At 41.0% G+C, this 16,836-nt stretch overlaps 2 protein-coding genes and 1 pseudogene across 2 annotated transcripts; all 3 read right to left on the reverse strand.

Moving 5' to 3' along the window:
• Positions 1 to 304: 304 nt before the first annotated feature.
• Positions 305 to 1,349, reverse strand: TMEM217B (transmembrane protein 217B). Its single transcript, XM_090280426.1, has 2 exons — positions 1,276 to 1,349; positions 305 to 1,070 (listed from the first exon to the last, which is right to left on the reverse strand). Exon 2 carries the CDS (start codon positions 1,041 to 1,043, stop codon positions 492 to 494), a length of 552 nt encoding a protein of 183 aa, XP_090136552.1. The 5' UTR covers positions 1,044 to 1,070; positions 1,276 to 1,349; the 3' UTR covers positions 305 to 491.
• Positions 1,350 to 3,375: 2,026 nt separating this feature from the next.
• On the reverse strand, positions 3,376 to 3,624 carry LOC150006943 (reactive oxygen species modulator 1 pseudogene; annotated as a pseudogene).
• Positions 3,625 to 15,480: 11,856 nt separating this feature from the next.
• On the reverse strand, positions 15,481 to 16,056 carry TMEM217 (transmembrane protein 217). Its single transcript, XM_090280427.1, has one exon. The coding sequence runs from the start codon at positions 16,054 to 16,056 to the stop codon at positions 15,481 to 15,483; it is 576 nt and encodes a 191-aa protein (XP_090136553.1).
• Between the last annotated feature and the right edge of the window lie 780 nt (positions 16,057 to 16,836).

Raw genomic sequence — 16,836 nt, forward strand, 5'->3', positions numbered from 1 at the left:
GTGTGGCAGCTACAAGCCAGCCAAATATGGCTACTGAAATAAAAAAGAATTAAAATGCTGAAAAATCCTGGGTTTTAAGAGCCACATTTCCAGTGCTCTGTAGCCACATGTAGCTAGTGAACAGCACAGAGACAGAACATTTCTATCAGCAGAGAAAGTTCTATCGGCTAGAGCCAGGCATCTGTGGGCAATCCACATGAGAAAAACTAGAAACTAAGGACATGCAGAGAGGAGGGGACCATGAGAGACGACAGTATGCACAACTGAGATGGCTAAGTAAGCACAGATATAATTCAATGCTGAAACGAGTCACAAACACACACATGTACAATAATTGATCCATGCAACACTCCCTCCCCCAAGAATCACTCTTAAATGCATAAAACTCAAGAACCCTGAAAAGGCAAGCAGAACCAACAGAAAGCAGGCTGGGAAAGGGGGGCTCCATGGTTGGGGAGCACTGTCCCTCCCTCTCTTCTTCCTGGCTCTGCTCAGTTTATCTTGCGGCTCTTAATTTTCAGCCTGGCCGATGGCCACAAGTCCATTGTACTGATGGATGACTGCCTGCAGTGGTTCATCTTGCTTAAAACCGTGGGGTCCTTATAAAGGTTGTACGCATACTTGACAATAAAGGGCAGACAGAAGAAGTGCAGGAACATACGGGATATCTGGAAGATCAAGTGCAGGTAACCCAGCTCCTTGAACTGCTCTTTGATGATCCCGTTGGTGAGCAGGACCATGGAAAAGCTGGTGAGCTCATAGGTGACAATCCACACGGCATAGCACAGAAATCCCATGTATTTGTTCACATGGATGCAGCAGAGGAGCAAGGAGCTGACCATGATGGTGATGGTGGATAGGATGAAGCTGATGACCTTTTTGTTGGTCAAGATCCAAGAGGCTATCCCATACTTTATGTCCATGTAGATGCTGAACTTCTCATAGCCAAGGAACACAACTTCATTCAAGTCAAAGATGAGGAACTGGATGGTGTTGAGGATAGAGAAGATGCCCACCAACTGCAAGAACATCTTGCTATTCATTTTATACTTGTTGTACCAGAGCACCTCCTGCAGAAGAAAAAATTAATGGAGCTACATGACAAGATTGCACAGCCAACTCTAGACAAATTCCCCCCAGCCACTAGAGGTAAATGGGGGAGTTCAGAGTAATAATGGTATGTTGATAGGCTATAGGTTGGATGGGGACAGGGGGTCTGGTCCCCGCTCTGACCAGCTATAGGCTAACACATCATTGGGGTGGGGCACAACTGACCTGAGATACTCCTCAGGAAGCCTCCAGCTCTGCTGCTCCAGTAGCTGCTGTGCTTTAAGGTGGCAAAAAGGGTATTTCTGTTGGTGTCAGGCTTTGGGGATTAGGAAGCTCCTGTATCTGGAATAATGATAGAGACAGTTCAGGGCTCCTCTCTGGGATGTTTCTTTCTCTGAGGTTAGAAAACTAGCATGGCTCCTAAGGGCCTGGAATCACACCTGTCTCTCTCCTGGATGCCCTGTCTTTCCTTCCAAGGCCTCACTAATGGAAATTCCCTACTTTGCTCCCTGAGTCTGACCCAGACTTGTTCCAAGTTAGGGGTCAGCCAGCAGTGAGTGGAATGGAGGAAGGTTTATGGATCCGACTCACCATCTTCTCTGTCCAGGGTGAAGGAGCCTCAACAATAAGCCACCGTCACAGAGCCAAAGACCCAGCAGGCCACCCTCCGGCTGCAACCCAGGCCAAACCTGAGCTCTAGAGGCTGGCTCCAGCCATGGGGACATGCCCAGAGTCTAAGTGGACCCTGCCGAGGGCACACTTATTACTGAGGACCCAAGGCTGGCATAAGCTGGGCCCAGTGCAAACATCTCTCCCAGCCCAGATCACCTTCTTACTGGCTCCCAGTTCAGAGAATTCCAGGGCAAAGCTCCCTTCTCTTCCCTCGACCTATTGGTGAGCTACCACTGTGAGGGGAGAAGAAAGGGGAACAGTCACACGTGAGAGGAACGTGCGCAGTCCTGGGCTGGCGTGCTTCCGATGGTTGGAAGCCTGACATGGTCTCTTTCCGAAAGTGACTGGAACAGGGCTCCTGCTCAGTCTTGTCAGAGCCCAGACAGGCTGCCATAAACCTCCCTCCAGTCTTCTCCTCACTCACCATTCACTCTGTCAATCTCAAGTTCTCTTTCTTTTTTTTTGGTTAGTAGCAATCTTTTTATTGTGATAAAATATACATACCAAATTTTACCATTTCCCCCTTTCGTGTGTACAGTTCAATGGCACTCAGTACATTTACATGTTGTGTAACCGTCACCACCACCCATCTCCAGACCTTCTCATATTCCCCAAGGAAAACTGCTCCCATCAAACAGACTCCCCACTCACCCATCCCCTGTTAACCACCATTTCTCTTTCTGTCTTTATGACTTTTACTATGCTAAGTTACTCGTATATGTGGAATCATACAGTCTTTGTCCTTTTGTGTCTGGCTTACTTCACTTGGCATAATATTTTCAAGGTTCATCCCAAATATTCTCACACCTTATTTATTCCCCATTATCCTCCCACCCTGTGGGACTCCAGAGTTTAGTCCTTGCTTGATGCACAAACCTCTCACTGTACCCAGGCCTGAAGAGCCCCTGGTGGGTGAAGGAAAGGCAGTATGCTAGCCAGTGGATGGCTGCATTGATGCTTTCCTGTCCCCAGCAATTAAACCGCACCTCGTCCCTGCTCACAGAGCACCTTCCAGAGCAGCTGCTCCCCATGGGGTGCTCTCCTGCACCAGCTCAAAATAGGGCTCCAAGCTGCATGGGCTCATTATTGTGGTTTAAGCCTGTGCTGTAGAGTTCAGGCAATGTCTTTATCAACCTCATTGTTTTCTCATCCCTGCTGCTCCAGTCTTGGCTTTGGCCCTGTCACCTCCCTCCTGGGTCACTGTAATAACCACCTAAGTTCTCTTTCTGTTTCCTCTTGCATTCCTCTGTACATTCATTCAACATTAACTTATCAAACATCTATTGAGCATCTACGATGTGCCGGGTATTGAGCTTGGTACTGGAGATACACAGGTGAACACTCTAATAAGGAAGCTAGACAAATAAGAAACAAAGAAACAAAATGTTTTTAAAATTTTTTAAGGAAAATAAAACTTACAATGCAATGTGATAAATGCTGTGAAGGAGGTGGCCCAGTGTCCTCAAGATCTAACAAGAGGTATCCCAGAGTGAGAATCAGGAAGGGATTTTCTGAAGGAGGCAGTCATTGAGCTTGTGTCTTAAAGGATGTTTTTGTTTGTTTGTTTGTTTTTTAACTACACAAAGTCTTTTTATTATAGTACCTGGGCTGGGACCGATGGGATGAGGTAGATATGGGCAACCATTGACCTGATTAGCACCGGATGCCCAACCCGATAGCCATGAATGTGCCAAAGGTGCCGCCACTTTGCATCATGGTTTCTTTGATGCCTTTTCCCCCAATTCTGCCCATCACCTCCCAACCCCACATTCCAATTCTGAAATAGAAAAAGGTGCTGAAGAGCGCCCCAGCCACCACGCCCATAGCACAACCCATCACAAAGCCCATCTGCATGTGGTCAAAGCAACTTGGCTGGGACTGTCCATCGGGACCCATGGCCACCAGCACCTCACTTGTGGCCTTGGTAGTTCAGCTCCATGTCTTATAAGAACGTGAGGCAGAGAGCAAGGCGGTGGGTAGTAACTGGGCAGGAAAGGGAGACACTTCACAAAGTAGACAACATCCAGATAGGTGCAGAAACAGGCAAAGCCATTTTGGAAACAGCAAGTTTGGTGTAGCCTGAGCAGAGTGGTAGGCTACATGGGGTGGCAGAGGCCAGAGAAAGGAAGGGGCCTTACGTGCCACCTGCCATGTGAAGGGGAATGGGGAGATCTGGAAGGGTCTTGAGGGTGTGTGTGTGTGAGAGACAGGATCTGATTTGCCTTTTAGAAAAATATTTCTTGCTGCTATGGGGACTATGGGTCGGAAAGGGGGCAAGAGTGGAGGCAGGATAGTGGAGAAGCTGGTGTAGAAAATGAGGTGGAGCAAGACAACAGAGGGATGTTGGGGGAGTGACTTTGCAGTTGGAGACTGGGGCTGTGGGAGGAGTCTGGAATGAGCACCTGGGTGGAGGGTGGCCCGTTCACTGAGGTGGAGAGTACAGAGGCAGGAGCACACTTAGGACTCGGGTGGGGCAGGTGATGAGGACAGCTTGGAAAATGTGGGTCTGAGTTCCCCAGGGACTTCCAAGTAGCCATGTCCCCTATGAAGTCACCTCCATCAACCTAGAACTCAGAGAAAATCTGAGCCTTTGCGGGTATAGGATTCTTGGTTAACAGTGGGTTTTTGAAAGCCCTTTAAATATGAAAAACATCTTATTTTTAAATATTAAAGTGAAATAATTTTTTCATACACAGAAAAGCCAAAAGAATTCATCATCAGTAGACTCACATTACAGGAAATGTTAAAGAAAGTCCTTCAGGCAAAAGAAAAATGGTATCAGATAGAAATCTGCATCCATACAAAGGAATGTACAGCATGGAAATGGTAAAAACATGAGTAAATATGATTTTTTCTTGTCATTTACAGCTCTTTAAAAGATAATTTAAACAAAAATAACAATGTAGATTGAGGTTTATAACATATAAGAGCAACACATATGATAACAATTGCACAATAGAGGAAAATTGAAAATTTACTATTGTAAGGTTTTTATACTATATGTAAAGTGGTATAATATCATCCGAAGGTAGACTCTGATAAGTTAAAGATGTATACTATAAACTCTAAAACAATCACTAAAATAACACAACCAAGAATGATATATAATAAGGTCACAAAGGAGATAAAATAAAACCATAAGAAATATTAAATTAGTCCAAAAGAAAGTAGAAAAAGTTTTAAAAAATCCCCAAAGAACAGACAGGACAAATAGAAAACAAATAACAGGATAATTTAAATATTTCAATTAAAAAATTATTAGGTTGAATAAAAAGAGCAAGACCCATCTATATACCACCTATAATAAGCATGATATTTATATATTTATGTCAGGGTCCTCCTGAGAAAGTATTGAGACTTGGAGCCTCACGCAGGCCAGGCAAAGGAAACAAAGCCTGTAAGACCTGACCAGAAAACCGGGAAAGCTGGGTGCATACGTGCCTCAATGCTATAGCCAGTGGGCCCCAGTGGGGATCGGGCCATGAGAAAATGCTTTATGTCCTTTGAAGCCTGCCCTGTTCTTTTACTTCACTTGATCGCTTTAGGATACCAGCAGCAGAGGTTTTAACTTTAACTCAAAATGAACTCACCCTCCCTATTTTATGGCCATCTGAGTCTTTGTGTCCAACACACCCTGACCTGAGGGAGATCTAAATGTTCCTTCAATTGTTATTCCTGAACAATATCTGTTTTCTTTAATCAGCACTATTTAACATTGATTGATGAGCTTTATGTGCATGCTATATGCCCTTAAGCTTACTGCACTCAATAAAGGACATTGGAGAAAGGTGATCAAGGCATTTGTCTCTCAGACATTTGCCGGCCTTCTCTCCCTGAGCACAAGCTGCCTGGGAAGTCTTTGTTTCATCTGTAACACCAGGGGAACTCTGCGGGTCGGGGGTTCCCAACATATTTATTCCTCACCTGAAGATATTTTTTCATTGATTTGAGAGAGAGAGAGAGAGAGAAAGAAAGAAACATTGATGTGAGAGAGAAGCATTGATCGGTTGCCTCCCGCATGTGCCCAGACCAGGGATCGAACTAGCAACATTTTGGTGTATGGGACAATGCTCCAGGCAGCTGAGAACCCAGCCAGGGCTATAATAAGCATACTTTAAATAGAGAGCTAAAATATAGTTTAAAAAAAAATAGGAAAAGATATATCGTGTCAATATAAATCAAAAGAATTCTGGAGTGGCTGCACTGATATCATATAAAGAGCATTTCAGGGCAAGGAATACTCTCAGAGATACAGAATGTAATTCTGCAGTGAAAAGGGGTCAATCCATCCAAAGGATATAACAATCCTAAATATTTATGTACCCACTATAGAGTTTAAAATACATAAAGCAAAAAATGGATAGACTCACAAACAGAAATGGAGAAATCCACAATTATGGTCAGAGATTTAAATACCTCTCTTTCAGTGGTTAATGGAATAGACAGAAAATTAGAAAAGGCATTACTTGAGACTTCTGGCCAAGAAGGAGGCATAGACAGACATGCTACGTCTCCCTCCACAACTAAGAAGGAATACAACTACCTTAAAACTAGAAACAACCAGAAATTCCAGAAAATCAAACTGCATGGAAGTCCAGCAAACAAAGATATAAAGAAGAAATACTCACCCAGACAGGTAGGAGAGGCAGAGCTGGGGCAGCAGCGGTGGCAGCGGCAGGTTGGCAGAAAGCGAAGTCACACGTTTTAAAAAGTCAGGAGGGACACCTGGGGAGCGTTCCCAGCTCCTCACTGGACCTCGAAGCTCACGGTCCCAGCACCGGGGGAAATCAAGCCTAATTGCTTCTGACTATGCAGACCAGTGGGGCTTGGAGTGGAGGCAGAAACTGCTAGTCTCTCAGCAGAATCTGCTTGTTTAAAGGGCCCCCACGGCCCTAGAACATCCACAGACCCTCCCACGCTGGGAATGACAGCCAGGGCAGCAGCTAGAGGGGCACCAGTCCCTTACAGAAGTGGGAGAAGTGCCTGGAAAAGGGGCGAGTGCTGGGCAGGCAGCATCGTTCCCTCTCGGACCCCTCCCCCACATACATCGCCACAACGTGGTGAAACAGGTTGCCCTGTACTGATGAATCCCTAAGGCTCCGCCCCTTACAACATAACAGGATCGACAGCTCTACCTGGGACATGGAGTTAAACAAACACAGGAGCCTGTCAAAATGAGGAGACAGAAAAATATGGCCTAAAAGGGGCAACGGATCAACGTTCCAGTGGGAGAACTAAGCGATGAGGAGATAGCCAACCTAACAGACACAGAATTCAAAACACTAGTGATAAAGATGCTCATAGGCTTGACAGATATGCTTGAGTATGGCAAACACATAAGAGAAGAAGTGAAGGCTATGCTAAGTGAAGTGAAAGAAAATCCACACAAAACCAATGGCGAAGGGAAGGAAATGGGTTCAAATCAATGATTTGGAACATAAGGAAGATAAAAACCATCAACCATCGCAGAATGAGGAAGCAAGAATTGATAAAAATGAGGAAAACTTCCCGAATTTTGCGAAGGAGATGGACATACAGGTCTGGGAAGCATGGCGGGTCCTGGGCGAGCTGGACCCAGAGGGGACCACAGCAGGATGCATCATGATTGAGATGCCAAAGGTGAAAGGTAGAGAGTCCTGGGGGCAACAAGAGAGAGGCAGAGAGTTGCCTACAGGGGGGTGCCTATAGGACTATCAGCTGATTTCTCAGAGGACACTTTGCAGGCAGGAAGGGACTGGCAAGCAGTATTCAATGTGATGAAAGGCAACCTGCAACTAGGATTACTCTATCCAGCAAAGCTATCATTTGGAATGGAAGGGCAGAGGAAGTGCTTCCCAGACAAGATAAAGCTAAAAGAGCTCATCATCACCAAGCCATTATTATATGAAATGTCAAAGGGACTTATTTAAGAAAAAAAAGATCAAAACTATGAACACTAAAATGACAACAAACTCACAACTCTCAACAACTGAATCTGAAAAATGAAAACAAAATCCAACTAAGCAAACCAGAATAGGAACAGAATCATAGGTATGGGAATCATTTGGAGGGTTATCAGTTGGGAGGGGGAAGGGGGAGAAATGGGGAAATTGTGCAGGGATTAAGAAGCATAATCGGTTGGTACAAAATAGGGAGAAGTTAAGAATAATATAGGAAAGGGTGAAGCCAAAGAACTTATATGCATGACCCATGGACATGAGCTAAGTGGGGTGGCATTGCTGGAGGGTAAGGGGGTACTGGGAAGAGGGGAGCAAAGGGGAAAACAATTGGAACTACTATAAAAACCTAATCAATAAAATACACTTAAAAAATAAAAATAGAAAAAAAAGACATTACTTGAAATATCAAGGGGATCACTTTGTAAAGTATGTGATTGTCTAACTACTGTGCTGTACCTCTGAAACTAAAACAAAATAATGTTGAATGTAAACTATAATTTAAAATAAAATTAGCATATAAAATAAATAAAATAAAAAAGAAAATATATTAGATTTGAAGAATACTATCAACTAACTCAATCTAAATGACATTTATAGAATACTGTACCCAGCACTAGCTGAATAAATATCCTTTTCAGATATATATGAAAGATTTATCAAGATAAAACATATTCTGAATCATAAAACTATTTTCAAAAAATTTTAAATGATTTAAAGCATACAATGTGTGTTTTCTGATAATACTTAAATTAGAAATCAATAACAGAAAGATTTCTGGAAATTCTCCAGATATTGGAACAAAGTAGCACACTGATAACTTATAGATCAAAGAAGAATTCAAGAGGAAATTAGATAGTATTTTTAATTGACTAAAAATGAAAACACAACATATGAAAATTTGTGTGATGCCATTAAAGCAGCACTTAGAAGAAATTTTATAGCACTAAGTGCCTATATTATAAATTAAAAAGATCTTGCCCTGTGCAGGTGGCTCAGTTGGTTGGAGTATCATCCTATACACCAAAGGGGTGTGGGTTTGGCCCCCAGTAAGGGCACATGCCTGAGGCAACTGATCGATGTTTTTCTCTTACATCAATGTTTGTCTCTCTCTCTTTCTCTCTCACTCCCAATCCTTCCTCTCTCTGAAATCAATAAGCATCTCCTTGGGGAAAGATTAAGAAAAAAAAAAAAGATCTTAAATCAATGACTAGCTTCTACCTTAAGAAAGTATAAAGAGAAGAGCAAATTTAACTCAAAGAAAATTAAAGAAAGAAAATAATGAAGAACAGAGCAGAAATCAATGGAGACATAAGATAGGAAAAGAATAGACAAAATCAATGAAACCAAAAACTGGTTTAATTAAAACCTTATAAACCTCGAATCAGGCTGAACAAAAAAAAGAGAGAAAACATCAGGAATGAGAGGAGTAACTTCACTACACAGTCTCCAGATATTAAAAAGATAACAAGAGAAATAATGTGAACAGCTTTATGGTAATAAACTTGACAACTTAGATAAAGTGGACTTTTTGAATGACACAAACTACTAAAGCTTACCAAAAAGAAATAGATAATCTTAATAGTACCATATTTGTTTCTTAAAAAATTAGTTTTGTAGTTAAAAACTTCCCATAAAAATTTCCAGGTCCAGATGGCTTCTGTGCTGAATCCTCCCAAACATCTAAAGAAGAAATAAATACCAATTATACATAAACTCTTAAGAAAAACTGAAAAGGAAGGAATACTTCTCTCTATGAAGTAAGCATTACTGTAATATAAAAACCTAATGAAGACATTACAAGAAAAGAAAACTATAGAAAAATATCTCCCAGGAACATAGAGGCAAAAAATTTTAAATTTAACAAGTCAACCCAAAAATATATTTTAAAAAAGAATTATGCATCACAAACAAGTAGAGTTTATTCCAGAAATGTCATGACTGGTTTAACATTTGAAAAATCTATCAAAGTAATTTATCATATTAATAATATAAAAAAATAAAGAGCATATTATCTCAATACATGTAGAAAAAACACTGACAATATACAATATTTATTCATAATTTTTAAAATTCTTCTACAAAGGAACGTCTTCAACCTGATATAGGACATTTATGAAAAACCTGCAGCGAACGCCATACTTAATGGAGAAAGATTGAGTACTTTCCATCTGAAATCAGGAACAAGACAATAGTATTCCTTCTCACTACTTATGCTAAACATTATACTAGAGGTGCTAGCCTGCAGTGCAATAAGGCAAGAACAGGAAGAAGTAAAACTGTCTTTATTTGTAGACATCATGATTGACTATGCAGAAAATCTGAAAGAATCTAAAAAGTATTACTTGACATAATGCATGAGTTTAGCAGTGTTGCAGGATACAAAATCAATATACAAAAAATAAAGGTAACTTTTGGTCAAGATGGAGGCATAGGTAAACACACTTTACCTTCTCACACAACCAGAAGAATCACAACTAACCTTAAAGCAAAAAGCACCCAGAACTGCCAGAAAGTCGAACTGTATGGAAGTCTGACAACCAAGCATTTAAAGAAGCCAAATTCATCCAGACATGTAGGAGGGGTGGACACAGGGAGTTAGGGTGGAGAGGACAAAGTGTAGTGTGGAGCAGTGGCGGTGGTGGGAGTGGCAGTCCCACATCCACATGTGGTGGATAAAAATCGTGAGGGATACCTTGTGAGTAAGCAACCCCAGCCATAGGCTGGGGGTTCCAGTGCTGGGAAGATAAAGCCTGACAACTTCTGGCTGTAAAAACTGGTAGGGGTTGGGGTGGCAGGAAAAAAACCAATGGATTCTCAGGAGAATCCATTTAAAGGGCCCACATGGGCTCAGAACATATGTAAACTCACCCACTCTGAGACTTACCACCAGGGCAACAGTCAGAAAGGTGCCAGTTGCATATGGGAAGTGGGTGAAGTGACTAGAGACAAGTTGGGTGCCAGGAAAGCCTGCAGAAGTCAGGCAGTGGCATTGTTCCTTCTCCAACATCTCCTCCCCTACAGAGCCACAAGGTGGCAGGCTGCCCCACCCCAGCAAACACCCAAAGCTCTGCCCCTTAAAACATAACAGGTGTGCTAAGACAGAGAGTCAAGCAGCTCTAACTAACACACAGACACAAACATAGGGAGCCTGCCAAAATGAGGAGACAAAGAAATACGGCCCAAATGAAAGAACAGAACAAAATCCCAGAAAAAGAACTAAATGAAATGGAAGTAGCCAATCTATCAGATGCAGAGTTCAAAACACTGGTGATAAGGATGCTCAGAGAACTCACTGAGTATGGCAAAAGCATAAGGAAAGGAATGAAGGCTACACTAAGTGAAATAAATTAAAGTCCAGAGGGAACCAACAGTGAAGGGAAGGAAGCTAAGATTCAAATCAACAATTTGGAACATGAGGAAGAAATAAACATTCAACCAGAACAGAATGAAGAAACAAAAATTCATAAAAATGAGAGTATAAGAGGACTCTGGGACATCTCCAAAAGTGCCAGCATCCAAATGATAGGGATGCCAGAAAAAGAGGAAGAGCAAGAACTGGAAATTTATTTGAAAAGATAATGAAAAAAAACTTGCCTAATTTGGTAAAAGAAATAGACATACAAGTTCAGGAAGCACAAAGAGTCCCAAACAAGCTAGATCCAAAGAGGACCACACCAAGACACACCATAATTAAAATGCCAAAGGTTAAAGAGAAAGAATCTCAAATGCAGGAAGAGAAAAGCACAAGAGTTACCCTACAAAGGTGTTCCCATAAGGCTATCAGTTGATTTCTCAAAAGAAACTTTACAGGCTAGAAGGGACTGGCAAGAACTATTCAAAGTGATGAAAAGCAAGGGCCTACAACATAGATTACTCTATCCAACAAAGCTATCATTTAGAATGGAAGGTCAGATAAAGTGCTTCCCAGACAAGGCAAAGCTAAAGGAGTTCATCATCACCAAGCCATTATTATATGGAATGTTAAAGGGGTTTATTTAAGAAAAAGAAGAATGTAAAAACTATGAACACTAAAATGACAACAAACTCACTACTATCAACAACTGAATATAAAAAACAAAAACAAAAACTATGCAAACTAGAACAGGAACAGAATCATAGATATGGGGATCATTTAGAGGGTTATCAGCTGGGAGGGGGAAGGAAGAGAATAGGGAAAAGATACAGGGATTAAGACACATAATGGGAAGGTACAAAATAGACAGGGGGATGTTAAGAATAGTATAGGAAGTGGAGACGCCAAAGGACTCATATGCATGACCCATGGACATGAACTAAGTGGGGGATGGCTGGAGGGAAGGGGGTACCAGGTGAAGGGGGTCAAAGGGAAAACAATTGGGACAACTGTAATACCATAATCAATAAAATATACTTAAAATGTATTTCTTTATACTATCAACAAACAATGGGAACTATAACAAATAATACCATTTACAATAGCTTAAAAAATATACTTATGAGATAAATCTGAAAAAGATGTGAAAGACTTGTATACTGAAAACTACTAAGCAGCCCTGGCTGAAGTGGCTCAGTGGATTGAGTGCCAAGCTGTGAACCAAAAGGTCACCAGTTTGATTCCCAGTTAGGGCACATGTCTGGGTTGTGGGCCAGGTCCCCAGATGGGTGCATGTGAGAGGCAACCAATCAATGTATCTCTCCCATATCAATGTGTCTCTCCCTCTCTTTGTCCCTCCCTTCCCTTCTCTCTAAAAATAAATAAATAAAATCTTTTAAAAAATACTACTAAGCATTGCTGAGGGAAATCAAAGACATAAATGAATGGAGAGAAATATTATTGTCATGGGTTAGAAAACTCAATATTGGTAAGAGGTCAATTCTTCCCAAATTGATCTACAGATTCAATGTAATCCCAATCAGAATTTCAACATTTTTTTTAAAAACAGAAGTTTTAAGTTGGTTCTAAAGTTCATATGGAAGTGCAGAGAACCTAGAATAGCCAAAACAATTTTGAAAAAGAACAAAGATGGAGGAATATGATTTAAAGACTCATATTAAAGTTACCATAGTCTAGACAGGATCTCATTGGCATAAAGATAGACAACTAGATCAATGGAATAAAATAGAGTCCAGAAATAGGTATATGTATGTATATAAAGTCAGTTCAGTAGAGAAAGGATAATCTTTCCAAGAATTAGTGTTGGAACAATTAGCTATCCAGGAGCAAAAAAGTAAACTTTGATCTACATCTCACCACATATAAAAATAACTCAAAAGGGATTACATATCTAAGTTTAAAACTTAAAACTATGACTTCTAGAGTAAAACCTAGAAGAAAACCTTCATGACGTTGGGTTAGGCAAAGATTTCCTAAATACATAACCAAAAGTGTGACCCATAAAGGAATAAATAGGTAAATTGGACTTCATTGAAATAAAAACTCACTGCTCTTCAAAATATACTGTAAACTGAATGAAGAGACAAGGCACAAAATGAAAAATATTTACAAATCATATAGTTGATAAAGAACTTGTATTCAGAAAATATGAAGAACACCCCAAACTCAACAATAAAAAACACTAATTTTTAAAAATCGTCTAAAGAAAAATAAAAAATGGGCAAAAGATTTGAACATCTTACCAAAAAAGATATAAGGATGCTAAATAAGCACATGAAAAGATGCTTAACATTATTTATCATTAGAGAAATGTAAGTTAAAGCCACAATAAAATACCACTATATACCTATTAGAATGGCTAAATTAAAAAAAATATTACTGTGCATACTAAGTGCTGGCATGGATGTAGAGGAACTGAAATTCTCATATACTGCCATTGGGAATATAAAATGATACAGCCTATCTAAAAAATTTCCAGTTTCTTAAAAAAGTTAAAGTGGCATTTACCTGAGATAAATGAAATCATAAATCCATACAAAGTTTTGTACAAACTGATTATAGTGTTCTTATTCATAATTGCCCCAAACTGCAAACCACTAGACGTCCTTCAATAGGCAAATAGATTAAAAACAAACTGTGGTACATTCATGCCATGGCATCCTACTCAGCAATAGAGAATAAACTATTTATCCATATAACAACATAGATGAACCTTAAAGGCATTAGGCTAAGTGAAAGAAGCTAGCCAAAAAAAGAGTATACTGTATGAATCCATTTATGTAAAATTTTAGAAAATGCAAACTAATATATGGTAAGACCAAATCGGTACCTTGGGAGTGGCGGGGTAGAGACTGTGGGGGAAGCCGGGATTATGAGGAAACTTTTGGAGGTGATATATATGTTCATGAACTCAATTGTGGTGATGGTTTCACTGGGGTATACTTAAGTCAAATTATATACTTTAAACATTAAATGTTATTATATGTCAATTATATCTCAAGGAAGCTATTAAATAAGTAAACAATTAACATAATATCTAATGTTTGAAGTAGAAGTTTGTTCAATTTTTCTTCTATCCTGGCTTAAGCTGCTTCTAACAGTTTCTGAACCTAATAAATACAAAATAATGTTTGTTGATCCATGATTGTCGGCAGCCGTCCGTCTCGAGAGACGATGGTGTAGCTTCTTAAGAGTCTATCTGCACCGCCGAGAATGGCTGTGCAGTCCGACTCGGGAGTGACACGGTATCTGTCTCCTCCCGTGTTGAATCGACATCTTGCGATGACGCTGGAGTGTCCTCTCCAGTGAAGCTGAAGCTACAGAGCCTGGGCAGGGTGATATGGAGGGTCTGCTGTTGCCCATGCAGCAGACCCCCCCTCTCTTCGCAGCTGAAGGGTCCAAGGGAAAGACGGAGTCAATACAGCTTGGCTTCAGGTGCGCCACAGGAGTTGCCGGTGTTGACTACAACGTCAAACCGCCTTAGGGACTCCGGCTCCGGATTTTCTGTCGGGGTTTACTCCCTTAGCCTTTCCCCTGAAGAGGTATGCCGCAAGGCAGCGGAGGTTTTTTGGAATCAGAGTTTTCCTTCTCTGATGTGCCCTGACTGGAAGATCGAACCAGCGACACTTAGCTCGCAGGCCGACGCTCAATCCACTGAGCCAAACCAGCCAGGGTTGATCCATGATAATGTGTAATATTGTACTGTCTTATATGGTTGGCTAACTGATTCTTAAACAGTGATTTAGTTTCTCCCACTAACCTGCAAAATCCTCAAGGTCAGGCCTCATATCTTACATTTTTTGTATCTTCCTAAGGTGTCCAAACACAGGAAAGTTTAACAAATATCTTTTAATTGTCTTTTGTGTTATTTGACAAAATTTTTAATATTATTTGACAAATTTAGAAAAGAGAGAACTCAAAACAGAAAAGGAAAAATGATTTTTCTCTGTTTTATTTTTTTACTTATATGGGATATAGCATAGAGGACAGAGGGAGAAAAGCCATAGCACAAAGCCAATGGTGTCCTTTGTGCTTCAACAGTATCCTTTGTGCTTCAGCAATTTGAGATATAAATACAGATTTGCCTGTCCCAGGGTTAAATTAGAGAGCTGTAGGTTGAAGGTGAATGAAAACCTACAAAGATGAATGAATTGTTCAGCTTCATTTCATTCCCTTGCCCTCTTCATTTTGCCTGATAAGTTGGTACTGACCAGGAAAAGGAGCAACCCAAGGAGTGCTTGATAAATATCAATGAACTTCAACTAAACATCCTCAATGAGGAGGATGTTTCAGTTGTGACCCAAATCACATTTCTCTCCATGTTCCCTGGAAAGGGTGGCAGTAGGGTCTCTACTTGCTGTACAGACCAGCAAGAGTGAAGAGATGGAAACAGAACTGCCGTAAGAACCTGGGAGACCTGCCTCTCAGGAGATAAAAGGGCCAACATTATTCATTATAGTGGTGGGTAAAGTTGATTATCTTCAATTTCCGCCGATGGAAATCTCCATTGCCTGTAGAAATATGTCTGTTGTAGAAAGTGATATTGCCCTGGCTTTTAGTTTTGTAGATTATGTGGGCATAAGTCATGACAAAGAACATCCAGAAACAGTGCATGAATATACGGGACACCAAGCCAAACCAGCGCATGATTCTGACCTCAGTGCTGGTGCCACTGTTGGTGAGGATTTGTACTACAGTGTTTATGGCTTCATAAAATAGGATCCAGATGATATAGGTCACCAAGCCCTGGTACTTCTGGGCATATACTGAGTATAGGAGCAAGCAGCTGATGATGATGGTGATGCAAAACAGGAAGAGGACAATAGTCAAACTCCAACAGATGAAGAACTGCCTTAGCAGGATAGACACACTCTTGGCCCCTTGGTTAACCTCAGTGCAATTGTTGCTCTTCAGGTACTTCTGTTCAAAGATGAGGTACATGTCAGTGGCTATGATGGTAAAGACCCCTGATAACACAGTGCCCATTTTGGCGGTCATCCCACACCAGCATTTCTGTTTCATGCTGAGACCTCCTGTGAAGACAAACAATATAAAAGAGAATTCTGGTTCCTGCTAATGTGGTTAAGTTACCAGGGTTTCTGCCTCCTTTCCCAAAGGAGAAACAACAGAGAGAAATATGGAAACTGGGACATAACTTTGGGAAGACAGAGACTGTTTACAATTGATTGGGAGTGTGAGTGGGGAGGAGGGAGGGTGCAGTCTGGTGGTAGGGAGCAGATAAATTAGGGAAGTGCTTCTCAACCTTGGTTTCACATTAGAATTACCGAAAGTACCCAGGCCCAAGCCCTACCCCAGACCAATTAGAACATTCTCTGGTGGGGCCCTGCAAAAGGCTATGACTGAAGGTGAAGCAGAAGTACACCCACCCCACAGCTTTCTCCCAAGAGACTCCAGGAAAGTTAACTTAGTAGTATACTGAATGTATGGGGTGGGGATGGGGGGGACTCTCCTTGAGACATTGTAACCATAGCTAGCCTTTTTGTAGGTTTGCTGCCTAAATGACATGAAGCATTAAAAAGAAAACCTTTTAAGTCATAAATCTAGTTTAACATAGGCCTGAACTGGAAGTACCTCTAAGTGCTTGGCAGAAGCAAACTCAAATCCTTTCTGGAAGAATGCATCTTTATGTTGGTCCTCAAAGAATCTGCATCAGTAATTTTTCAGACAATGTCTAGTGTACAGTAAAAAATAACCAAGCACATAAGGAACAAGATGCTGTGAGAACCAGCAGAAATAACAGACAGTAGAAATAGAACTGCAAGAATACCAGACTATGAGACA

Source organism: Furipterus horrens, unplaced genomic scaffold (genome assembly GCF_987537825.1).
Source record: "Furipterus horrens unplaced genomic scaffold, mFurHor1.1.pri manual_scaffold_6, whole genome shotgun sequence".
In the NCBI taxonomy this organism is placed as follows: Eukaryota; Metazoa; Chordata; class Mammalia; order Chiroptera; family Furipteridae; genus Furipterus; species Furipterus horrens.